The sequence below is a fragment of the Periophthalmus magnuspinnatus genome, chromosome 8 (assembly GCF_009829125.3).
Source record: "Periophthalmus magnuspinnatus isolate fPerMag1 chromosome 8, fPerMag1.2.pri, whole genome shotgun sequence".
NCBI lineage: Eukaryota > Metazoa > Chordata > Actinopteri > Gobiiformes > Gobiidae > Periophthalmus > Periophthalmus magnuspinnatus.
In genome coordinates, this window is record NC_047133.1 from 26,001,744 (window position 1) to 26,027,327 (window position 25,584).

Here is a 25,584-nt window from a genome sequence, read left to right on the forward strand (position 1 = left end):
AATATGTGTTACTTGTATTACTTGTAATTGTAATTGATTATTGTTTGGCATCTTTTGCGTATTGCTTGGGGTAGACAGACCAGTCTAACACACTACACTAATGAATACCTGTGTGCATTGGACTTGTATATTTTGAATGAGCCTTGTTTCATTTTTCCATTTCATTCATAAACTTTGCAGCTCTGTGTATTAAACCCTGGCTCCCACTTTACCCTGCATGGGCCTGACCAGGGGCTGTTGTTGCTGCACACACACCATTAAGCCGCATTATTAGCACATGTACGCTGTTGCATTGTGGGAAAATCGAGAGTGGCGCAGCGGTGCGTGAACGCCATAGTAAACATGGGTCATTATCAGTGCTAAAGTCCCCCAGTCCAATTATGTGGCTGTTTGACTTGCTGTTCATTTACGGTGAGAAAGGCACAGATAAGGCCATTTAGGAAGCCGGGTGTATTTAGAGGAATAATGAGGAATAGAGAGAGAGGTGATGAATGAGAATAGAAAGGGGACAAGGAGGAGCAGTGTGGGAATGGACGTGTTTTGGGACTCCCTGCAGACAGCCCAGAACATGGGAACACACAGTGGTCCTAATGAAGCATGGCCGCCCCTCACTGACTCACAAGCTCCAGTCAAAAGTGGATGAAAAGACTAAACAAGAAAAGGTCAAGTTTGTTGGTGTCTCAAAAGCCAATAATGAAAAAGAAAATGGATGAATGTGCGCAGATGTAGGTAGGATTCAGAGCACACACTTGGTTGTTGTTTAAGAATTTTTTCTAGTAGACTGTCCTGGCAAAGAGGCAGCTCAAACTAAATTAACTCAAGAAAGTATCTGCAAAATTATTATTATTTTCTCCCATTAAATGCTTTAATATTCTGTCTATCAGGGCTGTTGTTGTCTTGTTTGACTAAAATATACCATGTGCATAATCAACTGGCATTTGCAAAAGTTCTCGATATTTTTTTAATCTAGAAACAATTAGTAAATAGAAAAGTACTAATAAACGGCATCCTCACAAGCAAATTCAGCCATTCTAAAACCTCTACTTAACTCCATGCTTTCTTCTCTCTGCTAATGTGCTTATAAATCCTTAAAAATCACAACAAAATAATTTGTCGACTAAAGACTACAGCCCTATGCACAATAATGTAAAGCTATTTTATTTTTCTGAGACTTACATTCTAGGAAAACACAGTTAAATTGACCAGAATGCAAAGTTTACAAACACCACACAATAACTTGGATGCACTTTTGACCATTGTCTGCTTTCTGTCAAAAACATAAATTTGACCAAAACCTTCTAAGAAAACCTGCTTTTTTTTCCTTTTCATTTTCTACATCATTTTGCAAGTCTGTTTGCCAGAAAATTTCACAGCTCAGCACTGTTACTGGCATTTGCTTGAATTTTCAACCACTGCACACTGCCAAGACGCCAAAGAGTTTCCAACCATGCAACAAAAGAAGTTGAATTGAGATTAAAATATTTCTGTGACAATTTTTGATGGGGCTCAAGATGATACATGATATGAAATTCTACTAGTTATTTAACATTTTTTAGACATAGTTGTTCTATTTTTGTGTGACCATATGTAATCACTTACCTTGCCCTGTTATTAGAGCGTCATACTTGGAGCATTACCTCATTGGTCTGTCTCTGTCACTTCATATTGCCCTTTTGAGTATAGTCTCTTTACCCAAAGTCATCATCATAAGGCAATCACTCCCCACTTCAATCGGCCTATCTTCAGTCTGTGATGTGAAGTGGTTTGCCCTGGCTGGAACCTGTCCACACTTGGCGTCCTCTCTCCATGGAAAATAAAACTGCAAAATGATAACAGACAAAAGAACTGGAAGACTTTGATGAATATTAACATTATGAGGGGACATTGTATGGATTAGGCTAAGCTATGAGTTCCTGTTTGGTTTCAATACGTCCATTTGTACTTTGTCCCTAGAGCTGGAGTAGTTTATTCATAATCTACTTATTGAAAACGTAAGAAAGTGCAGGTGACTGTAGTAGCCAAAAGGGCATTCATTCAATTAGTTTATGAATATAATCCAAGTAAACAATTCTCAGATGACATTTTTAATAGGGTAAGGTGAGGTCGTCAGTGAGCTGTGCACCAAAAAAAAAAAAAAAAAATCTTACTGTCCCATGAAAAAATATGACTTTTTCAGTATTAAATTTGTTTTCTAGTGAATTTAACTAGACTTTTGTTTCTAAAATGGGGAAAGAAAAAAAAAAAAAAAAGTCTCCCTCTAACACTCTTTGATTGGTCATATTGCCCCCTCTAGTGGTCGAGCTGCAACCTTTAAGTCACACTATTAAAAAGATGAACTGTTTCTTGTTATCTAACCTGTCTTTTTCTCAATTTTGCCTTTCAGGACGGTGATGCCACTGTTTGATGATGACACTGGGCTTCTCATTCTGGCTGGCATGGTACAATTAATATTTATGACCTTTTTGAAAGTTTCATTTATTTTTTCATTTTTTCTTTGTTCTCCATAAATATTGATGGTTTAGTTTCGGGTTATTACATCATGGACATTTTGGTGTAACTAAAGCTTAGACCTTGTTTGAATACTAAAATTTTAATGTTTTCTTTGCTTTGCAGGCAGACACTGTGATCGACTGCTTTGAAGTTTCTACCTCTGAGCCTGTGCTTACTCAAGGTATGACAAGGGACCATTCAGTGAGACATGATTGAATTGATACTTTTAGAGTTTACATTATTTTTGTTTCTACTTTCTTATTGTTTGTAGTGAGCCACTGTCTCACCGAGGCATCCACTCGAGGCGTTTGCATGGTGCCCAAATTTGAACTGGACGTCATGTCATGTGAAGTTATGCGTATTCTCCAGCTTACAGACAACCACATTGTGCCAATCAGCTATCAAGTCCCTCGTAAGGTCTGAAACTTTTATATGCATGGTGACAAGAGTTATCTGTGAACTTTTAGCTTCACTGTTTTGTCATTTGTGCTCCAGAATTCAGGCAATGACTTCCATGCAGATCTGTACCCAGACACAGTAGGTACAACCGCTGCTATGTCTGCTGATGAGTGGTGGCAAGGAGGAAACAAGCAGGTACATTGATGTTTTGATACAGGAAATTGTTAATTAGTCTAGTTATTAGCTGTGTTAATTGTTCAATGTTTGTTAGGTGGAAAAAGTAAGCCTTAATCCAGAGAAACGACCCAAAACTCAGACAACCAATCAGATAACAGCAAAGAAGGAAGTGGCCAGCAGTAAAATCAAGGATGTGAGAGACTTCCACACTGTAGTATAAATTTTTTTTTTGAAATATGTAGTTATTGTTGTTGTACTAAATACCAGGATCTGGCGCGTGGTTGCTCCACCTCCAGTAGCCCTCTGAGTACCCCCAGTAGCAGCGCAGTCCCGTCCCGCTCGCCCTCCTCCACCTCGGGCCTCTCCTCTGGCTTCGGCCCCAGTCCTAGTCCCAGCCAGAGTGCCAAGGCCATCCATAACCTGCTTGGTATGCATAAACAACTCATTAATGCCATTCTTGTATTTCTGAATCATGACATTGTTTTAAATGGTTCTTGTCCAGGTCCTAGCACAAAGTTCCGTCACATTCAGGGGTCTGTGATGCATCGGGACTCTCACATCACCAACATCAAAGGAATCAACCTGACCACCCCCGGAGAGTGTGACGGCTTCTGCGTCAACAGCAAACTTGTGGCTGTTCCTCTGGCTACCTCTGGAGGGCAGATTGGTGTCTTTGAGGTAATCTGTTTACATGGTCAGTCAACATTCTGTGTAAGTTTATTTTATGCCCATTTGTGCCTTATAACAAATTTAATAATAATAAGTAAATATGGGACTTTTTAAGAAAAATATTGATACTGTATGGGTATAATAATAATATATTTATAGAAATCCAAATAAAAATAAATGATGATGGAATGTTTATAATATTTATCATTATGATTATGAAATATACTCTGTATTTTTACTGTCACAGCGTTCGAAGCCTGGCAGACAACCGGATACAAATGTGCCCACCATTCAGAACTCTGTGAATGTGGCTGACCTCTGCTGGGACCCCTTCAACACACATTGCCTGGCTGTTGGTGGGTCATTGTGCTCAGTTTGGGCTTTGTATGTACTTTTATATACTTTGGACTTTGGACAACATACTCAAACATATGATTTTTTTGAATATCAGCTGGAGACGATGCCAAGATCCGTGTGTGGCTGGTACCAGAGGGGGGCCTTGTTGAGACCCTGACTGAGCCTGAGCTCATTCTTCAAGGTACAACAAAATATCTCTGTAGTGATGCAAGCCCTGGAAACTGCGTGTCATATTACAGATTTCCATAAATCTGTTTTGATTTTATTATTTTCTTAGGCCACACAGAGAAGATTTATTCCATCAAGTTCCACCCTCTGGCCAGTGGGCTTTTGGTGTCCTCGTCTTATGATCTCACAGTGAGACTGTGGAACCTGGAAAGTGGAGAAGAAGTCAAAGTCCTGTCTGGACACGAGGACCAGGTGGGTGCTGGATATCGCCACACATCTTTACCTCATTGCGTTTTAACTGTCTGCCTTTGATCCTTTATTATGTATTTAATCTACTTTCCTGTGTTTTATATCCAGGTGTTTGGCATGGCGTGGAGTCCAGATGGCAAGCTTTTGGCCACAGTCTGTAAAGATGGGAAAGTTAGAATCTATGATCCCCGCAAGTCAGCTACACCTGTGCAGGTCTATACCACAACTTTACACTTGACATTAACACTAGCCAAGCAGCCAAATGACGGTAGAATGATTTAAACACGATCCGATAAAATTACAGATTTACTTAATGTAGAGAAGATTTCAACAGTGGCCAATTGGACACTGTTTTTGCAAGACGTTTCTGCTGGCTATTTCAATTAATTGTCCAGTTGACCACTGTTGAAACCTTTTCTACATTGAATCACCCCTGGATGAGTGAGGCGCTGTCTATATTTACCTACATTTATCTGTTGAAATGCCTTTGAAAATGTATTGATTTAAGAAATGATTATCTTAAAGATAAATAAGATTCCTTTGTGCAGCTATTTCTACTGAAAGCACAATATATTTTATTTGTCAAACTAACCATCCTGGAATGGCATGTTTTAGTTTTTAGTTTTTTTATCTTTATCCTAACCACTGTGAGACAGAGGTCAAAATGTGTGGTCCAGAAATGAAAAGTGAGACAGTACAGTACAGATACAATGCTCTTTTCATTTAAACCTCTTTGAACCACCACCTTAACGTGGTGGAGGGGTTTGAGCACCCGAATGATCCTGGGAGCTATGTTGATGGGGGCTTCATGCCCCCATCCCCCAGGACCTGTTTGCCAGGTCAGACTAAGAGCGGCTCAGAAGTCTTTCATGATAAGGACATAATCAAGGCCAGTTATGTCACCTGGACAGGCATTACCGAGGCTCCACCCTGGAGAAAGGCCTGGGTGGGTGTTCAACAGCGAGCACCTGGTGGCCGGGCCTTTCCCCACTGGACCCGGTTGGACACAACCCGAAGGAGCGATGTGGAGCCATCCTCCCTTCAGGAGGATCCATGAGGGGCTGGTTCAGAGAGGTCTGGGCTGCAGACAGATCTGTGGACATGGAGACTAGCTCTGGGGACATGGAATGTCACCTCGTTGGGGGAGAAGGAGCCTGAGTTTGTGCAGGAGGTTGAGCATTACCGACTAGATATAGTCGGCCTCACCTCCACGCACAAGCACAGCTTGGGCTCTGGAACCCAACTCCTTCAGAGGGCCTGGACTCTCCATTTCTCTGGCATTGGCCGTGGGGAGAGGTGGCAAGCTGTTGTGGGCTTGCTTATTGCCCCACAGCTTAGCTGCAACGTGTTGAAGTTCACTCCGGTGACGAGAGCCCTTTTGGGTCAGGGACAGGTCTCTTACTGTTGTGTCGGCCTACGGGCCAAATGGTAGGGCGGAGTGCCTGGCCTCCTTGGAGTCCTTGGAAGGGGTGCTAGACAGTGTGCTGACTCGGGATTCTGGAGCTCGGAGAAGAACCGCTGCTCCTCCACGTCGAGAGGAGCAGCTGAGGTGGCTCAGGCATCTCTTCAGGGTGCCTCCTAGACGCCTCCCTAGGGAGGTGTTCTGGGCTTGTCCTACAGGGAGGAGGCCCCTGGGAAGACCCAGGACACACTGGAAGGACTATGTCTCTCGGCTGGTCTGGGAACGCTCACCGGAGGAGCTGGAGGACGTATCTGGGGTGAGGGAAGTCTAGGAGTGAACCGGCTCCGGATAAGCAGAAGAAAATGGATGGATTTAAACCTTTCTCTGTCAATTATACAAGATTAGATTTATTAGAAAGTTTAACATATTCTTTGATTTTCTAATAAACTCTAGTAGAAGTAGAAATTATCTAGTTTATGGTGATATCAAACTCATGTTATTTTAATTTAGGAGGGTCCTGGTCCTGAAGGGCACAGAGGGGCTCGTATCGTGTGGGTGTGTGAGGGCAAGTACCTGCTGGTGTCTGGATTTAACAGGTAAGTATAGTTGTTTATGAGAGCTGTTTTTTTTCAGATAACCATTTTGTTTTTCTTCAGCCAAAGTCAGAGAGGCCTGTACTTGTACTCTGTTGGCTCTTTGTCATCTGGAGCTGTGAGCAACGTGAATGTGGACGTCGCTCCCTCAATTCTCATCCCATTTTATGACCCCGACACCAGCCTGGCCATCCTCACTGGAAAAGTTAGACACTCATTTCAACTTTTTAAACTCAATTTAAATTTTGTTTATGATAATCTATACATTTATACATTTTATAACAACTTATTTTTTTTATTTTCTTTCTTCAGGGTGACACTCGAGTTCACATTTATGAGCTTGTTCCTGAAAGTCCATATTTCATTGAGTGTAGCAACTTTAACACTCCTGAGCCTCACAAGGTTAATACTAGTCTTACTACTACTACTGCTGCTGCTACTACTAGGACCAATACAACTACTACTACTCCTTATTGTCCTACTTGTCTTTTTGTATCCTATCCATTTATTTTTTTGAACAGGGCTTGACTTTTCTGCCCAAGACTGCTTGCAATGTCCAAGAGGTGGAGATAGCAGTGGCGCTGATGCTCACCAAGACCACCATAGAGCCTGTCGCCTTCAAAGTCCCACGGGTTAAGGTGAAGCAGATACGCCACCTGCTGGATAATATTATATTGCGTATACGACTTTAAGTTATTTGTGTGATATTCATGCAGAAAGAATTTTTCCAAGACGATGTGTACCCAGAAACAGCTATTTGTTGGGAACCAGCTCTGACGGGCTCGGCTTGGCTCGCTGGCTGCAATGGTCAACACAAGAGGATGAGCCTGAAGCCTAAAGACATGACTCCAGGTGCTGTAATACACAATATAAATGTATCTACAGTGTGTGGATAAGTATACATGATATACATAATGCTTTAATATAGTGTAATAACTAAACTTCAAATATGACTTAATACTCATAACTATATATACTGAATATTCTGAAATACGATTATTTAAAAATGCATCCAATTAAAATACTACCACTTACCATACTTACTTACTATTTCTACCACTTTTCCTTCCCTTACTTTAGTGTATTAATCCTTGCTACCTCTTGCATGTTCACCTGAAATGCCTGCCTTTCCATGATGTAATCTTTAGTGAGTGAAGCGCCCAAAGAGGCACCAGTGAGGAAGTATATGCCGTCTTCATATTACCTGGAGGAGAAAACCGATGAACAAAAGAAAGAGGAGGTATGCCTTTGTATAATTTGATGCAATTGTGTAAACATTTTAGCATAATTAAACTTGCGGACTATATTTTTTGTGTACAAACTAGCTGCTCAGTGCTATGGTGGCTAAACTTGGAAACTTGGATGACCCTCTGCCCCAGGAAGCTTTCGAAGGAGTTGATGATGATGAGTGGGTAAGTGAACTATCAGTGTTATATCATTAGAGTGACCATCACCTGTCCCTCTTTTGGTTGTTGTGAACAGCCATTTAGTCCCCTGTTCTTGACCCATTTATTTTGCCTTTACACTTTAAAAAATTATAATTGTATACAGATTAATTTCATTTTTTTTTTGGAGTGTACTGGCAAATACAGTGTGCTTATTGTTATTTCAGTCTGTCTGTGTGTTATGTGTGTATGTGCGTGACAAAAAAGCCATATGGTGTCTGCATTTATTATCTTTTCGCTTAAATTTCTCAAGTCTGTTCCCATTGTGTCTCTCTTTTTTTCTACAAATTGAGGTGGCAATCCTATATACGATTGATACTTGAATATTCAGCATGTGTACTAAAGACATTTATTTTGTTTTTTAGGATGACTAGATGAGAAATGTCCTTGCCTTTTTGTATTGGTGCCAACTGGAGAGACCTGGAGAAGTCTAATGTTGCCACTTATCTATATGACTGTGCCACCAAAATGTCACATGGAAGAATACTGTTCAATGTGAATCACCACTGTCACAGCAGAGATCCTTTGGGTGTAATTGTGCACATGTTTTGATATGAGGAAAATAATGTTTACCTTGTTGTCAGATTGCATGAAACTGGAAGTATACGTTGGGTGACATATTTTTAATAGTTGGGAAAAATCTGTCTTATGTGAATCGAAATTTTAGTGGTACATTGTCTTTGGATATCACAAAAGCACAAATAATTTTTCACTTTTTTAACAACTTGTATGTTATAAAAATCATGTTTTTTATTAATGTATTGTAAATCAGGACTCATGGTAACTACATTTGAGTAAGCCCTTTATAATCTCTGAAATTTGCATGGATAACTTGCCTATTGTCTTGACAGGCCTTTGCACATGCTACCTGACCACACACATGTGTCTTGAAACTATGTCTGTACATAAAGACCAATACAGAGAGGACAACACACATGAAATCTGTCTTCCTGTTCGGTTACACAGGGCACACACTCTCTCCTGAACTGCTGTAATGCAAAAACTACACTGAGAATACAACAGGGTCACCATTGTTTTACCATGAACTGCCATAAAGTTAGATGTTTCTGCCAATTTTACTTACTGTACATTTTAGTATTTCCATTTTTTATATTTTTTCTACTATTCAAATTTGTATGGATTAAAAAAACAGTGATGTTTTAGAGGCCTTTAGGAATTGTTGATTAGTTATGCTTTGAAAACATTCTTTCTGTAGAATTATTTTCATTTTATGGTTTTGTAATGTAATTGTAGATGGTCAGTATCAGTGATGACTCCACTCCACACTCCACCTAATCTCACTATCCCAGGCATTAACCAAATGGCATTGTACTGTAAAATTGACCACATGTGGCCATGCACAATCATGCATATCATGTTTACACAAAGTGCAGGTGGATGTTTGATGTTTGTTCTTGGTATTCCAAATTGCAATATAGTGGTGTTTATTGGATTTTAACTGGAATTTGTGGTTTAAAATAATTTTATAATGTGCTTGTTTTTCATTATTATACTGCATTAAAACTAATTTTAATCTCATTATTGTGTGTTGAGGCGTTTTAAACATTTCACAGCATTTCTTAACAATTTTAGCCTTATGAGTCCTCCCTACCTGTAGGTGTCAGTGTCGCATACAGCTCCGCCCTGTGCTCTTCTTGATTTCAAATCTGCATTGAACTTTGACCTCGCAGTCACCTTAGCGTACATGTGAAAACATCGACAGGACAGTTCGTGTGAACTGTTCTGAAACATCAGTATGGTAGCTATATTTACATTTACTTTCAGAAAGATGTCATTCTCATACATTTAATAAGACCGGGCAGTGGGGCTAGCTCGTGTTGTTAGCATAGTTTATTGTCGCATGATTGTTTGTCATAGACTGTTTTTTTGTACGACCTAGGATTACCATGTGTAAGCTGTAGTCAGATCAGTTATTGTGTGATTTTGACCGTAATATGCAAAATAAAGATGCTATGGCCATAATGTTGTCATCAATGGCTATACCAAGGTCGCATTACGCGAGACCTGCTGATGTTAATGGAAGAAGATCACATTCTGCGCCTGTGTCTGCTCTGCTGATGTAATTGGTCATAATGAAGGTGACTGTTTTCTTTGTAGGCTAAATATCTGGCACAGATCATTGTTATGGGTGTGCAGGTAGTAGGACGCGCATTTGCCCGTGCCTTACAACAAGAATTTGCGGGTACCTTCTTTCTTCTCATTATTCATTTATGGTTCAATTGATTTGATATTAAAACTAATTGGCCTTAACCCTATTTATTATTATTACGTATCATACAGCCAGTCAAGCAGCTGCACGCGCCAGGAGCACGGGTGGACAGCAGTCTGCAGCGGCCTCCAGCATCACGGGGATGTCTCTACAAGAGGCCCAGCAAATCCTCAATATCACCACACTGACGCCTGAGGAGATACAAAAGGTGCAGACCACTCAATGAACGATGCACATGCCCAACATTCATACTGGTATTCTCGTCAAATCTATGGTTGGTGAGAGATATTTGTGTTGTAGTTTGAGAGACAAATTGAATTGTCATTGAAACTTTGGTCCTGTGTGCATTGAGATGAGGCAGATGTCCTTTGTACGCTGATTCATGACTTCACTTTAAGCTTTGGCTATAATATTCCACAGTTGAGTCATTATGTTTGAAAATCCTAATTACAGAAGTTGATGATTATTATGATTATGGTTCAGATGTTTAACTTTGGACTCATGGAAACATGTAGGCTGCATTACATTGTAGTCTGACTTGGTAATACCTGGTGATCTTGTGTAATCTGCTCAACACAAATCTTTGTACAGTCTTGTTCAAAATAATAGCAGTACAATGTGAATAACCAGAATAATCCAGGTTTTTAATATATTGTTTATTTCTACATGGCAAACAAGTTACCAGTAGGTCCAGTAGATTCTCAGAAAACAAACAAGACCCAACATTGATGATATGCACGCCCTTAAGGCTGTGCCACTGGGCAACTAGTCGAAAGGTGTGTGTTCAAAAAAATAGCAGTGTCTGCCGTTGACTGTACAAACTCAAAATTATTTTGTAGAAACATTTTTGTTTGTAGGATTTAGCAATCCTGTGAATCACTTCACTAATATTTAGTTGTATGTCCACAGTTTTTATAACTGCTTCACATCTGTGTGGCATGGAGTCAACCAACTTGTGGCACCTTTCAGCTATTATTCCACTACATGATTCTTTAACAACATTCCACAATTAATTTACATTTCATGGTTTTGCTTCATAAACAGCATTTTTCACATCACCCCACAAGTTCTCGATTGGATTAAGGTCCGGGGATTGGGCTGGCCACTCCCCAACATTAATTTTGTAGGTTTGGAACCAAGACTTTGCTCGTTTACTTGTGTTTGGGGTCATTGCCTTATTGAAACACCCCTTTCAAGGGCATGACCTCTTCAAGTATTCTGACACATGCAAACTGATCCATGATCCCTGGTATGTGATAAATCGGCCCAACACCATAGTTGGAGAAACATGCCCATATCATAATGCTTGCACCACCATGCTTCACTGTCTTCACTGTGTACTTGGGCTTGAATTCAGAGTTTGGGGGTCGTCTCACACACTGTCTGTGGCCCTTGGACCCGAAAAGAACAATTTTACTCTCATCAGTCCACAAAATGTACCTCCATTTTTCTTTAGGCCAGTTGATGTGTTCTTTGGCAAATTGTAACCGCTTCTCCACATGCGGGGGATTCTTGAAAATAGATTAGCTTCACACAGACATCTTCTAACTGTCACAGCACTTACAGGTAACTCCAGACTGTCTTTGATCATTCTGGAGCTGATCATTGGCTGAGCCTTTGCCATTCTGATTATTCTTCGATCCATTTTGATGGTTGTCTTTCATTTTCTTCCACGTGTCTCTGGTTTTGCTCTCCATTTTAAGGCATTGGAGATCATTTTAGCTCAACAGCCTATAATTTTTTGCACCTCTTTAAAGGTTTTCCCCTCTCCAATCAACTTTTTAATCAAAGTACGCTGTTCTTCTGAACAATGTCTTGGAATGACCCATTTTTCTCAAATGCATGTTCAACAAGTGCTGGCTTCATCCTTAAATTGTGGCCACCTGATTCACGCCTGTTTTTTTTTTTGTTTTTTTTCACAAAATTGATAACCTCACTGATTGGATGCCACACTGCTATTTTTTTAACACCTTTTGACTAGTTGCCCAGTGGCACAGCCTTAAGGGCGTACATATCATGAATGCCGGGTCTTGTTTTTTTTCTGAGAATTTACTGCACTTACTGGTAACTTGTTTGCCATGTAGAAATAAAAATATACTAAAAACCTGGATTATTCTGGTTAGTCACATTGTACTGCAATTATTTTGAACAATACTGTATATGGTATAATTAATTGTATTGGCTTTACATTATTGGTTTTATGTTTAAAGGTAGATGGTTTGATGACTGATGACTTGAACTTTGTGTCAGACAATGAAGCGAAGCATTGTTTTAAAGATATTGGCATGCACTGTCAATGCACTGTTTAATGTATTTAATCATACCTAACCTGGTTTATGTTACAATTACAACTTTTACCAGTTTATTTATTATTTGAACAGAGCAATAATACTTTTTAACTGCTCTGTTTGTGAATATTTGCCATGGGTGCCAATAGTAGTGGAGGGCACATGCATTCTCACCTGGCTCAAAGTTTATTGCTTGTGTGTGTGTTCTAAAATGTGTAAATGGTTTTTTTGTTGTTTTTTTCAGAATTATGAGCACCTTTTTAAAGTTAATGACAAGTCAGTTGGTGGTTCTTTTTACCTTCAGTCAAAAGTAGGTACCACAATTACCTCTTCTGTACATTCTGTATTTAATGTTGTTGATGTTTTCTATGTCTTATGGCCTGGTGAATATTATGTAACACCTATTAGCTCATAGCAATCGAAAGTACATACAACTGCTAATTTTCTGTTTTTAGGTGGTTCGAGCCAAAGAGCGATTAGATGAAGAGTTAAGGATACAGTCTGAGCAAACGCAGAAGTCACAGCAGAACACAGAAACATAATGAATGAAGTTCCCCCGATTGTCCTCTCCCCTCCTCTGTAAATTATGTCCTAATAAAAAGCCTCCTTTTCTTTAACTTGTCTTCATTTAATTATGTATATTAGCAGATATTCACATCATGACCATAACAGGATCTACTGTATAAAATAAACACATATTTTATCAAATGCAACTTTATTAAAGATTGTTCTTTTCATTGACATTATTATCAATATCGTAATAAAATTCCTCTAAAACAGGAGAACACAGCTATGTTGTACCAATTGGAGACTTTACAACTCTAAAATTCTGCATGTTCAACTGTGGAACATGATGCCAAGGAAAAATATATTTTTATAACATAATTTTTGTAAAGTGTATTCGGTAGTTTACCCTATAATAATAAAAAGGCACTTTGAAAAATTAAAATACTGACATAATATCTCACAAATGTGCAAAAACATAACTCAAAACAGGCCTTGCATGGCCTTTGTCTTAACATTAACCCTTTGTGCAACACTGTGGCACCTCTGATAGCAACATATTTATGCCCTGGAAACTTTAATAGCATTAAATTAGCTTATCCAGAAGCAAGTACCACTTTACAATTTACAATACAATTTCAAATTTTGATTGTTACAAATACACTTGGTTCCTAAAATGACTGATGGCTGTATGCTGCCAAAAATGTAATGGCATACTCTTGTCTATAGCTAAAAAGAGAGAAAGTGCATTACAGACAGAGCTCGAAGGGTTAATGGATGATACAGCTTATTGAATATGGAAACAATATGGACCCTGGTCGGATCCTTGTCATTGTCAGCTTTCTAGTGCCTCACTGAGTCTTTGTCCAGCAGAGGACACCACCAAGTCCATAACATCATCGTTGAACGGTTTCCATGGTAACTCTTTCAACGTCTGATGACATCCCACCTAGAAATCTGTAATGATACGAGCTGCTTAAAATTAACATACGCGAACTGAAGCTTCTCACTATTATGATAGATGGTACCCTTATCTTCAGACAAATGTGTGTATTTGTTATTTGTTTGCTTGTAGATGCCTGTTTTCCTTATCTGTGTTAACAGACTAGTGGCCAAAATGTGTTGATCCTTTGGGCTTAAAATATAAAAAGGTTAAAACAGGGTTGACAGAGTTTAGTTGCCCAGATTTATATTGTAAAAAGCAGGTATGGCCAAGAGGGAATGTTCAACTGGCCACTGGAGCTGCAGAGATGATCAGACAAGGGCTGTCCAGCACTGCTTTGTTGGTTTATGATGTATATTCTTGATATTCTTAATATTGTTATAGCACAGCCACTAGTTCAATACAACAATAGCAGAACAAGCAAACATTTGTTATCAGAGGAAATTTCATTTTAAAATGCAATGAGTAAACGTACTTCACTAAATTGGCTAATAAAAGAAATAAAGCACATAACAAATATTTATGCCAACCTTGCAAAGGTGATCTTATAGTGTGAGATTGATTGATTAGGAAATGTTTTTTTGAGATGACAGAATGTTAAACAGACTGCATAATAATGGAACAGACCCTTTACAAGTTCATAGTTTTGAAATACTGAATGTCTCTAAATAATAAATAGATGTCTGCCAGTAAACTTTACACATTTCCTATTCTGTCACATCATGTTGTGACCTAGATTTCACTCCAGCCCAAATTGGGAACGAGTACCCTAGAAGCGAACCCAAATCCTTCTTTTTTTCCTCCCTCACATCAACCCCTTTTAAGACTCAGCAGTGGCAGCAGAAAGCTGAATGCAGAGCAGCCATTGCATTACAGACAAGAAGCAACTTCAACATCAGAAAAAATGTCTCGTCAGAACTAGATAAAACAATAATGACAAACATGAAACCATAACTGAAGACTGCATGGCAAACGGAGATGCAGAGGTGAGGAGCGTTGGCAGAAAATTTTAAGGAATGTTCCTTTTGTTGCGTAAATCCTATCCTCACCCTCTACCTTCATCGGTTGAGGCAGCAGTCAACAGTGTGGCCAATTAACCCATTTTAGACTGAACCCTGCAGCTAAATACAGCTGAAAATAACAGCTGTTGGCAGTAACATATTTCATATAACATGTAAGGATATAGTTTATGTTAAGTGCGAATCAACTGCAAAATGGAATCATGAGAAAGTTATCCCACAAGTCAAAGAGTTTCTTTTGTGAAGCCACTGTGGACAGAGTATTGAGGCAGTTTGAAACAGTGTGGCTTCATAGGCAGTCCAGCTGTGTGTGGCATTATCTGTATCCTCTCCAGTGGCACAGTGCATAGCCCTCGCTCTGCCCTGTCTCACTGCTGACGGTCTAACCTCACTGTGACACTTGTTGAACCTGGGGCACCATTTGAACCAGTAAAGGCCAGTTTGGCCTTGACTGGACCACCACCTGTTTAGCACAGCTGGTTTTGGATCTGCTCACTTCATAACACACAACTCCAGTGTTTATCGCCACAGTGCTCTTTTCATAGACCAACTGGCAATGTTGATTCAATTTACGAGAAAGCAGCTGGACAATCCAACTGCAAACAGCCAGTGCGAGCAAGATGTTGTGCACTGTGCCTTACCAGAAGGGGGAGCCAGATATAGCGATGTCTTAAGTTTTAACTTGAGTAAAAAACATGTCAAAATCAAAAGTATTGGTCATTGTCAGGTGATGAAACACCGCTTGTCTATGGAAGTCACCTATACTGCTCTGTGTCCTAAAAGCCCATTGTCTGCATGCCCAGCAGTCTGGTCTTCTGCGCTGGTCCTTGTTTTTGCTTCCCCAAATGGGGTGAGATTGTCAGAAGAGCTCTCTACAAATACATTGAGAGAGCTGAGAGGTTAGCAGCAGTTCTGAGGTTACTGTATGACAGTATAACCGTATGACACAAGTAAGTGCTGTATTTAACAGATCTGTCTCTGAGAAGGGCTCTGCTCTAAAGCTGACATATCCAGCTTATCCAGCACAAACCCTGCACAGAGACAGTTTGAGTTCACTTGCCTTGTACAGCAAGTCTGTCTGAATTACATTAATCACAGCCGCCTGTGAAAATGGGTCATAGCTTCATAAATCAGCTGTGAAAGTCTGTGTTGGATGCACTTTTACCTCACAGTGAGTGCGTCATTCAGTTTCATGTCTCTTTCTCACTGTCAAGCGATAGGCACAATGTTAATGAGGTGAATATTTAAATATGTGTCAATCAAACTGGACTTTTAGAAGAACACAGAGCACTAAGAAAATACAGACACAGGAATGTATAACATAAGTGAAGTCTGTATCAGTGATACAGATGTACGATTCTGGACAGTTCTTGGGCCTCAGATTTCGATCCATACGAGGCTTGCGTTGATGTCATGTGAGGTGTAGTGTTATTGGAGGAAGTTTGTTTACCGTTCCCATCTCCTCTGAATGCATTGCTTAAGTTTGATTGTGCGAGCCGATCCCTTTCACCTTTGACCACCCGTACCCTCGCTGTTGTGTGACCCTCCCTCCGGACCCCCTGAGCTCTTCAGGAATGTGTGAGTGTATCAGTTAACCACAGCTGGCTTGAGCACCACAGTGCCTGGGGGTATGACCACCCAGGACAGGGGATCATGAGAACCTCCAGTGGAGAGGTTCAGGGCCCCTCCAGTCACCTCGGGCTCCACTTCCTCCATGCGGCCCTTCTTGATGGAGTGAATTCTGCGTTCCGATGCGGCCCCCAGCACTGACATCATGGGCAGGCCCAGGGCAGCAGAGGGGAACGCCGAAGAGAGCAGAGGAGACTTGGCCAGGCCCAGATGGGAGCCGTTAAAAGACAAAATGGAACCTGGAGGAGACCCTGGGCATCCCAGTGAGCTGAGGTCCAAGGGGCGGGGGCTAAGGGGGGACAAAGGCAAAGAGCCCCCCAGACTCTGCAGAGCGTGGCTTCCCAAAAGAGCGGCTGCAGCACTTGGAATGATGATGTGGGCCCCACTCACGTAGGACATTTCTGAGTCTTTGCCACCTCCATTAGTGAGTCCCGCAGGGGGACCCTTCAGCAAGGAGCCCACCCCACCTGGTGAGCCATGCTCCTGAGCCACAAAGTGACCATGGGCTTTGATGTGCTTGCGGAGGGAGCTGGGGTCAGTGTAGCGCTTCAGGCAGCCCACCATCTTGCAGTAGTAGGGCTTGTCCACATAGTGAGTGCGTGTGTGTTTGAAGCGGTCACTGGAGTTTGAGTAACGCTTGTTACAGCCCTCGTAAGGACAAATGTACGGCTTCTCACCTGTGGACACAAGTTTGGTTAAAAACCACAATGCCCAATAGTTCTTGTAACAGTTGCATACTGTTGTACCTCGCTGGTGTTAAAGTGTTAAAAATGAGCACTATAATTCACTAAAGCATGCGAGTGGGGACAGTTGCTGACCTGTGTGGGAGCGGTTGTGGATCTTGAGGTTCTCCAGACGAGAAAAGCTCTTGTTGCAGGTGGGACAGCGGTGGGGCTTCTCATTTGTGTGAGTGCGGATGTGTATGAGCATCTTGTACCTTAAACCATAAAAATGTAAAATTAACAGTGACTATAAACCATACAAAAACAAGAAAACATACAAAAAGCACAAAAGAAACAGGGCAAGTTCATAGTTTTACTATGTTAAATATCATTTCCCTCAACGGTAATATTCCAATATCTTTTAAAACTCAATAAAGAGAATTATTAGTTTACAGTAGTTGCCAAAAAATCATACAGTATACCCACACGCACTCAACAGAACTGGTTTTGTTATAATGTAAACTGAATTAGTTTTTCATTACCACATATTGTTTTTCATCACTTGTGCCCAAGTGTCTAAAGCAAATGAGCGTATTACATATGCTCCAGCAGTCTAGCTACTCACCGGGCATTGAACCCTCTCCCTTTGCGTGCACAGCCCTCCCAGTGGCAGCAATACCCAGAATCCTTTTCAGGTTTGACGTGAAAGTCGTTCACATGGTCCACCAGGTCTTGCAGGGAGTCAAAGAGTTGATGGCACTGTCAAAGGTAACATGATGCACAACTTTAAATTATGATAATGATACATGTAGAGTATATTAGGTACTCCGTGTGTCATTGTAACATACCTTCTTCCAGCGGCAGGCCAGCTGTTCGTCTGCTGAGAGGTCCGGAGACGCTCTCTTGTCACTCTGGCTCATGAACATAGAGGACGGCAGATGAAGCCCTGTTCCAGCGCCGATTGGCACAAAGAACTGAAAGGCCTGTGAGAGGGAATTCTGGGAAAATGAGAAGAAATGTGGTTTAATGTTTACGATGGCAGAAAATTATAAGATGAGATGAAATGTGTAAAAACTTCAATCTTCAATCTTCGACAGAACTAAAACACACATCAGGCGATATGTTAATTAGTTCATCTGCTCCTTATGTGGTTATGGCATTCAAGGAACATTCAAACACTTTTTTCCTGCTCCTGACAAAACGTATTTGAAAGTTTTAGCAAAAAAAGATAAAAAAATGAATTCTGTTAACTGGTTGAAGGTTTTTGTGAACACAAAGCAGAAAACTTTTGTCCATGACAGATTTTTTTTTTTTTTTTTTAATAGAGTCTACCTGGATGACTGAGAGATTACACAGACATTTGAAAAAGTTAAAAAAAAATCAAAACATATGTCAAACTTGTTCAATGATAAGTGGATAAGCTAAGGTCATTATACACTGCCCAGCCAAAAAAATAGTTGCCACCTGGATTTAACTAAGCAAATAGGTACGAGCCTCCTGCGGTTGGTCAGGTCTAGGTTCAGTCTGTGCTCAAAGAATGAGGTCAGCTGACACCTGAATATACTGAATGACCAGGTTATTCCATCAATGAATTTTTTCTTCCCTGATGGCACGGAAATATTCCAAGATGACAATGCTGGCATTCATCGGGCTCAAATTGTGACAGAGTGGTTCAGGAGCATGAGACATTTTCACACATGGATTGTCCACCACAGAGTCCAGACCTTTACCCCACTGAGAATCTTTGGGATGTGCTGGAGAAGCTTTGTGCAGCGTCAGACTCGACCATCATCAATGCAACATCTTGGTGAAAAATTAATGCAACACTGGATGGAAATAAATCTTGTGACATTGCAGAAGCGAACTCAAAATAATGCCACAGCAAATGTGTGCTGTAATCAAAGCTAAAGGTGGAACAACCAAATATTAGAGTGTGTGACCTTTATTTTGGTGGTGACTTTTTTTGGCCAGGCAGTGTATTTAGCCTGTAGCTACTGTCAACTATGTCTGAATTTCACATCTTTACTTTCTCTCTTTCTAAACCCCCCTTTTGCTTTGAAGACACCCACCACACTCCTCCAAAGCTCCCTACATCCCTAAGCTTGGCATGGGAGCTGTAAAATGCATTGAGCCTCAGCACGAGCTCACAGGGCTAATATACCGCACCCCAATCTCAAATGCACAGTCCCAGGCTATACTCCATACTGTGTGCTCGTAGGTTCCAATACACTTGTGAGTATATGCACTGGAAAGATAGAAAATATGAATGTGACTAATTGCTTTAAAAGAGACCAACTCCTTGTCTGTACACGCAAAAGTATGTGAGCTGCTTTAGGCTACAGAAACACATGAGGTCTACCATAACTACTAGAAATGCTGGATGATCCACATAATAGCAGTAGTTCTACCCATTCCATACATAACATGAAGACTGTGCAAGTCATTGTCTTGTATGTGCTGGGGGGGCACCAAGTTCGCTGAATGGTTCCAGCCACTGCCACTGAATTCAATTGGGAGTGAATTGAATTAGGCAGCGTGAGGTCTGCATGGCTGTACCTTGTCTCAAATCGGATTACGCATGTACACACTGAGAAGAGCACACCCGTCATGCCAGCAAGGCCACGCAGTACATGCACAGGAGACACAGGAGGTGCTTGATAAGGGGAGGCTCAACACCCTGCTCTGTCACAAGCTAATGGGATAGTCTGATTTCTTCACAGACTGACACATGGCTGTTGTTCATCTGCTGGCCCCATCACTGAATCAGTCTGCACATAAAGTGGACCCACACGGAAAGAGAGAGCTCAGCCATTTCAGCACTATAAATGTATAATGTGCATTTGTTTGTCAGAGCTGATGAGATTAGCCCTGTCCATTCAAGTTTATATAGGCCATTAAGGTTTTATAAAAGAAAAAAAAATGTGTTTGCTCTGAGGTCACAAGATGAGATACTTAAATACATATTGACTTTACTGTAAAAAATAATAATACTAATAATAAAGCATTTAATTCTATATCTATATTGCTTTTTAGACTGTGATACACATTTGAAAGCATGCTTTAGACCATTTCAGTTGGATTGACAAAATATCTCCTGTTTATTGTTATCTGGATGCTAAAGATATTGAGAGATGAGCTTCCTCTAGTTGTAGCTGGGATTAAACTCTATTCACTCGGACACTGCCTTCCCAAGACTGTTTTAATATATATTTGCAGAGATTTTTATTTATATTATGGAACAGAAGACTAAGAAGAAGACTAAAACATCCTTAAGGTTCCTATAGGGATGGCACAGATCATTTTAATTTGTAGGACAGATCACCAGATGGTTCTGCTTGGCATATAGCATCATGACTGGATTTTTGGCTGGATATTGTGAAATCTTTCTCTGGCCACCCACTACTTGATAGCCAGATCTACTTTAATACATATCAAAGTAAAAATCCACAGGAAATGTATTTCTATTACTTACTCCTGAGGGGATGTAGCTGTTGGATGTTTCTGGGGAGCTGGGGGTGTGGCGTGAGGAGGGGGACATGCTGAGGTCCACTGCAGGGGGGGTGGGGGTCTCTGTCCGGTCCTGAGGTACCACCTGAACACCTAACACACAAAAACACGGGTTATACACATAAAAGTAATGTTTAAGGTCTCTATTATGCATTACTCAGACTTTTCAAACTGCATTTGTTCACATTAGGTTTGATATTGTATAATGTAATCTTTGATATGTATGTAACAAATGGACTATTTTAAAATATGTGTGCACCAGCAGAGGGCATAAAGACTCTTGGATCGCAGATTATAGACAAAGGAATAGTAATGTAATTGGAGCTTAAGTAAAGGCAATTTGAGCACTAAATGAACATGTTGAATCTGGTGAAAGTGTGTGGACTTTGAAAACACAGATGATGTATTATTGTAACATATTCCAGTGTGAACCAAATATGCAGGCAAAACCTCATGTATGTTTTCAAAACAGGAACAAGATTATACATTGGTTTAAAGTTCATAGACTTCAGTTTAGCATAAAGGAGATGATATCATTATTTTTGAAGTAATATTTTGTCTGTCCAACAGGAATTTGTCTTTGGATGTATTAGTTCAAATTTAAGTATCAGACAAATGTGAAATGACTGAAATGATGTACAAAAGCGCAAAAATATCACTTTAAACCCTTATTTGGAATTTTTGGATAGTTTCAGCATAAACAATATACACGGTATTCCAGTTTTGCATGTCTTGAAAACACTCACATTAATAATATTTGAATATATTACCCACCTGTGCCCACCTTTAGCATCATTTGTTGTCTGTTGTTTTGTGTGACGTACCATTGTGTGGAGAAGGCGGGGATGCAGGCTCAATGATAGCAGTGCCGTCATCGGTCATGTGCAGTTGACGGGCACGTTTGGGGTGAATTGGAGAAAGAGGGGGCGACCTGGCACCCCTGTCCCTCCCACCGGCCCGTCGAGGCAGCTTCAAGTCCAGGGGCTCATCCAGGGACAGCATGACCACAGCCCGGGGACCTCCCACCTGCACAAACAACGCCACAGAAGGGTACAGTTAGACAGGCCTGGAAGCGGCGTTTCCTTATGAAATACTGCGGTTCAATGTAAAGAGCTCAGCGGGGGATTCCTACACCTGCAATATTTCCCATGTGAGCGTTGTGTAAGCCCTGCATTCCTCTGCCTCCCAAGAAGTGTTCAACAATGGTAAACTGACCACAATCGTAAACTGCAACACAGAGTCAGCAAGGGAAAAATAAACATGCACACGCTGAGATTGGTGACCCCCTCCTCTTTTTCCATTCTGACCTTTACTCACACAATCTTCTCCAGGAATGTCTACAATGTAATCCAGATGGTCAGTCATACCAGCAGCGCTCCACCCACTGGTCACAGTAGGTGGAGCGCTGCCCCCCCCTCCCGCGCCCCTTCTCCCGGTCTGCTGCTGCTGCCCCCCCGAGTGCACCTTTAGACCCCTCAGACCTTTTAGGACCCCCCCTAGCACTACCCCCCGGGGACTTAAAGGTCCAGCTGCACCCCCTCCATCTTCAATAACCTGACCCATAGACCTGGCCCGGGGCTCAGGCAGGGCATCTGAGTTCATTTGGAGGGAACACTGACCTCATGCTGCACCATCACCTTTTTACTACGTTAGCAGTTGAACAACTCTGCAACTGGAATTATATTTACTTAAGATCAACTACTAAAAAAAGAGGGAAAAAGTGGAAATTTACTACAGCTACTCCAGCCACTGCATTTAAGTATAAACCATTTCAGCGCAGTGATAGATTATTACTATTAGATTTGTAATTTTAATAAAGGATTATGTCCAAAGTTCACATTTTAAACAAGTCCAGGGACATTAACATTTGAGAGAATATTTTGTAAAGTACTTTGTAAAGTCAATTCTACTGTTATGACATAGTATAATAATGTCAACTCTCAAATTAAAAACCTGCCATTTTGTTTTTCATTTTTAACTGCTCAATTAGCCATGCCTTAAACCAGGTTCAGCTGTGGTGCACACTAGAGATTGAAATACCGGGCTGATATTTGCACTTTTTAGCGTATCTCCAGCACAGGCCGGTATTTAGTTTTGACTCTCCAGCAGCCTAAAGAATACACACAAATCTATTTTTATACTGTAGTACGACGAGATGACTGCAAAACAACACAGCTCTCTTAAAAGTCTGTGGGAAAAGACTGCGGGAGCGTGTGTAGTAAACTTAAATTACATAATATGGTGGAAATAATCTAAATCTGATCAGCCATTGGTTTCTCAAGAATTTAAACGATTAGCATCAGTCATGAAAAAACCCATATTGGTCGATCTCTAGTACACACTTTGACATGGTACAGACAAAAAGCTTTTGTGAATCTGTCTTTGCGCCCTCCCTCCTTGTTTGAACACCAATTTTTCATGTTCTTTCATATACTGCTTGTACTGTACTCCTGGTTTATAGCCAAAATCTCTATTCATGAATGTTCGGGCTCACTGCCCCTCATCACACATCACACATCAAAGCAGTGTCGTATCTGACTCATTGTCCTACTAAACTAAACCAGCTTTCACCTATGGACATTTGGAATAGTGCAGTAAAAACCTTAACTATGCACAAAATGATGTACATAAATCATTAGTGCAACTGTAATTTGCACAAATCTTCTCTTCCTTCCTGGCTCAAACACACAGCGGTGAAAGGGGGTCTTTGAGAGCGTGCATTGGACACAGGCCACATGAATCCCTTGTATCTGAGAGGGGTCAGTAGGTTCAAGCGACCCAGCACAGGACGGCCACCAACCATTCACTGTCCCACATCCAGGAGGGCGCTGCTGACCACACACATGACATACAAACTGTGAGCACGGGTTCAACTCTATGGCACAATGCTCCATCTCAGAATGTGTGTCTATACGAGGACAAGTTTCACGTTTTCAGTGTATCTTTAAAATGTGTAACTGATTATATTGTGCACAGGGGGTGAAAGTCTGAAATGAGCTAAGCAGAAAACCTGACAAAAGGGTAAAAAAGGGGGTATAATGCTAAAGATTTCATTTTTTCAACTAACCAAGTTGTCAAATTATTATTTATATTGTAAAATGAGGTTTTTAAAATGCATTTTCAACAAGGATAAGATTGTCCTTTTGTGTTTTGTGCACCGATACATTCCTAAGCCTCAATCACGCCATGTGAGTGACGTGCGGATTTGAACTCTCATTAGAAGTAAGAAGTTTTAATTACTCTTTAAGGCAATATAAAGCTACAAGGAGTGATCAAATTGAATGCTATATCGCACATCCATATCATAAATTGTGAATGCATTTTTAAACGTATAAGCTGCCACAAGATGTTATTTAATGTACAGATTATTAAAATTTTTCCTTACAACTGTTCTATTCAGACTTTGTGAGCTGGATTTTTGGTTTGGGGCTTCAAATTTTACCATCCAACTAAAACAGTCCCATCATGCAAATGTAAAATGCCTACTCCAGCCAGGTACTGCTGACTAGGATTTAGGCTCAAAATGTCAAAATGTAAACCATAACCTTGTAAATACTGACGTTATACTACAGCTATTTCTTATACATTTTCAGTTCTGTTATGTGAGATCTTTTGAACAACTGATTAGCGACCCCACATTACAGCACTTCTCTGATTAGGCTCAGACCAAATGGGATGATGAAGGAGGACTATAAGTGTTTGTGGCTCTAATGATTTTGTGGAGTTTGTTATAAGGCCAAACAGTGTCATTAGCAGTGCAAATGAACACGCCGGGATCAGAGCGGACCTGATCCCGGTTTGTTATAAGCTGTGGTTGCTTGCACATTTCTCCCTGGTTCACTCAATTCCTCTGAACTGGGTGGGTCTGTTTGACTTACTGTAATTCCTACCACACGCACACTGCCAAGAGTTCGAGCTTTGTGGTTGGAGTCAGGAGACGCAATCAGAGCCAGAGGTGAGAGGTAACTAGATACTTCTACTTTTGGGATTTTTTTTTTACTCAACTACTATGAATATAATTATTTTGAATACATATTTGAGCGTTTTTCTCTATTGCTAATACGTAAGAGCAGTAGGAGAAACACTGACAATATAGCATATAGTTGATATAACATTCAAATCATGCAATGCAATGGATTTCATGAGTGGTTTATAAACTTTTTATACTCAAGTACTCTCTGAGACTTTTGCTAATAAATTGCATACCTCCTATTGTGATGCAACTGAATAAAATATTGCTAAATGCTGCACACATCTTTTTTAGAACTTCCACATTTTCAACTAATTAAAATTACTTAAAAATAAGACAAATAAGACAAGACAAGATGACAACTTTTTTCCATAACTTTGTGTATCTGTATGTCAGCTTTTCCCGGAGGCACACCGCAAACAAAAGTCCAGTAGGCTCAAGTAGATCCATAAACCAGGTTCTTTATTTCGGCACAGGCATCATTCAAACTGATTCAACATCATGATCTCTTCATCTCCTAATTTTACATCTCCAGAGTGGGCTCTATATACTAGTAGCACACGTCACATTCTCTTAATGATTAGCTTAGAATATACAGACATGTACATGTTATCTGGGTTCAATGAAGACAAAGTCAGCATGCTGATCTGGTCTTTCTTAAGAAACACACGTCTTGCACGTTTTGGTACAAAAATGCACATAGCACTTCCACGTCCATGTATGTTCCAAGTACATTATGACATCATCGTGCCACACTGGCACCCACAAAAACATACAGGTCAAAGTATAATATATCAAGTATAATAATATCATGTTACATGAAACATTAATCTCACATGTACCACAATTTAGGAACTACTGATCTAGAGTCTTGATGTCTACG

General features: G+C 40.5%; 2 protein-coding genes across 5 annotated transcripts in view; one reads left to right on the forward strand and one right to left on the reverse strand.

Moving 5' to 3' along the window:
• The window catches only part of LOC117375553 (mitochondrial import inner membrane translocase subunit TIM16-like), a 100,446-nt gene extending 87,357 nt beyond the window's left edge, over window positions 1–13,089 (forward strand). The window contains exons 10-31 of one of the 4 annotated variants that reach the window (XM_033971876.2): window positions 2,384–2,438; window positions 2,614–2,671; window positions 2,762–2,907; window positions 2,986–3,084; window positions 3,161–3,280; window positions 3,334–3,493; window positions 3,569–3,744; window positions 3,983–4,091; window positions 4,187–4,273; window positions 4,370–4,512; window positions 4,618–4,722; window positions 6,422–6,507; window positions 6,568–6,709; window positions 6,817–6,906; window positions 7,026–7,142; window positions 7,221–7,356; window positions 7,653–7,744; window positions 7,830–7,916; window positions 10,068–10,152; window positions 10,251–10,387; window positions 12,712–12,777; window positions 12,923–13,089. In XM_033971876.2, coding sequence (XP_033827767.1) covers window positions 2,384–2,438; window positions 2,614–2,671; window positions 2,762–2,907; window positions 2,986–3,084; window positions 3,161–3,280; window positions 3,334–3,493; window positions 3,569–3,744; window positions 3,983–4,091; window positions 4,187–4,273; window positions 4,370–4,512; window positions 4,618–4,722; window positions 6,422–6,507; window positions 6,568–6,709; window positions 6,817–6,906; window positions 7,026–7,142; window positions 7,221–7,356; window positions 7,653–7,744; window positions 7,830–7,916; window positions 10,068–10,152; window positions 10,251–10,387; window positions 12,712–12,777; window positions 12,923–13,009 — 2,383 coding nt within the window. In that variant the 3' untranslated portion in view covers window positions 13,010–13,089. Of the gene's footprint in view, window positions 1–2,383; window positions 2,439–2,613; window positions 2,672–2,761; window positions 2,908–2,985; window positions 3,085–3,160; window positions 3,281–3,333; window positions 3,494–3,568; window positions 3,745–3,982; window positions 4,092–4,186; window positions 4,274–4,369; window positions 4,513–4,617; window positions 4,723–6,421; window positions 6,508–6,567; window positions 6,710–6,816; window positions 6,907–7,025; window positions 7,143–7,220; window positions 7,357–7,652; window positions 7,745–7,829; window positions 7,917–8,314; window positions 9,488–9,617; window positions 9,709–10,067; window positions 10,153–10,250; window positions 10,388–12,711; window positions 12,778–12,922 lie in introns of those variants that run through there. The other 3 variants (XM_033971874.2, XM_033971873.2, XM_033971875.2) reach the window with 3 other exon arrangements.
• A 76-nt stretch (window positions 13,090–13,165) lies between these two features.
• glis2b (GLIS family zinc finger 2b) overlaps window positions 13,166–25,584 on the reverse strand; it is a 28,745-nt gene continuing 16,326 nt past the window's right edge. The window contains exons 2-7 of the mRNA XM_033970625.2: window positions 21,556–21,757; window positions 20,697–20,824; window positions 18,073–18,222; window positions 17,850–17,983; window positions 17,381–17,499; window positions 13,166–17,239 (exon numbers count right to left, since the gene is read on the reverse strand). Coding sequence (XP_033826516.1) covers window positions 16,521–17,239; window positions 17,381–17,499; window positions 17,850–17,983; window positions 18,073–18,222; window positions 20,697–20,824; window positions 21,556–21,733 — 1,428 coding nt within the window. The 5' untranslated portion in view covers window positions 21,734–21,757 and the 3' untranslated portion in view covers window positions 13,166–16,520. The remainder of the gene's footprint in view (window positions 17,240–17,380; window positions 17,500–17,849; window positions 17,984–18,072; window positions 18,223–20,696; window positions 20,825–21,555; window positions 21,758–25,584) is intronic.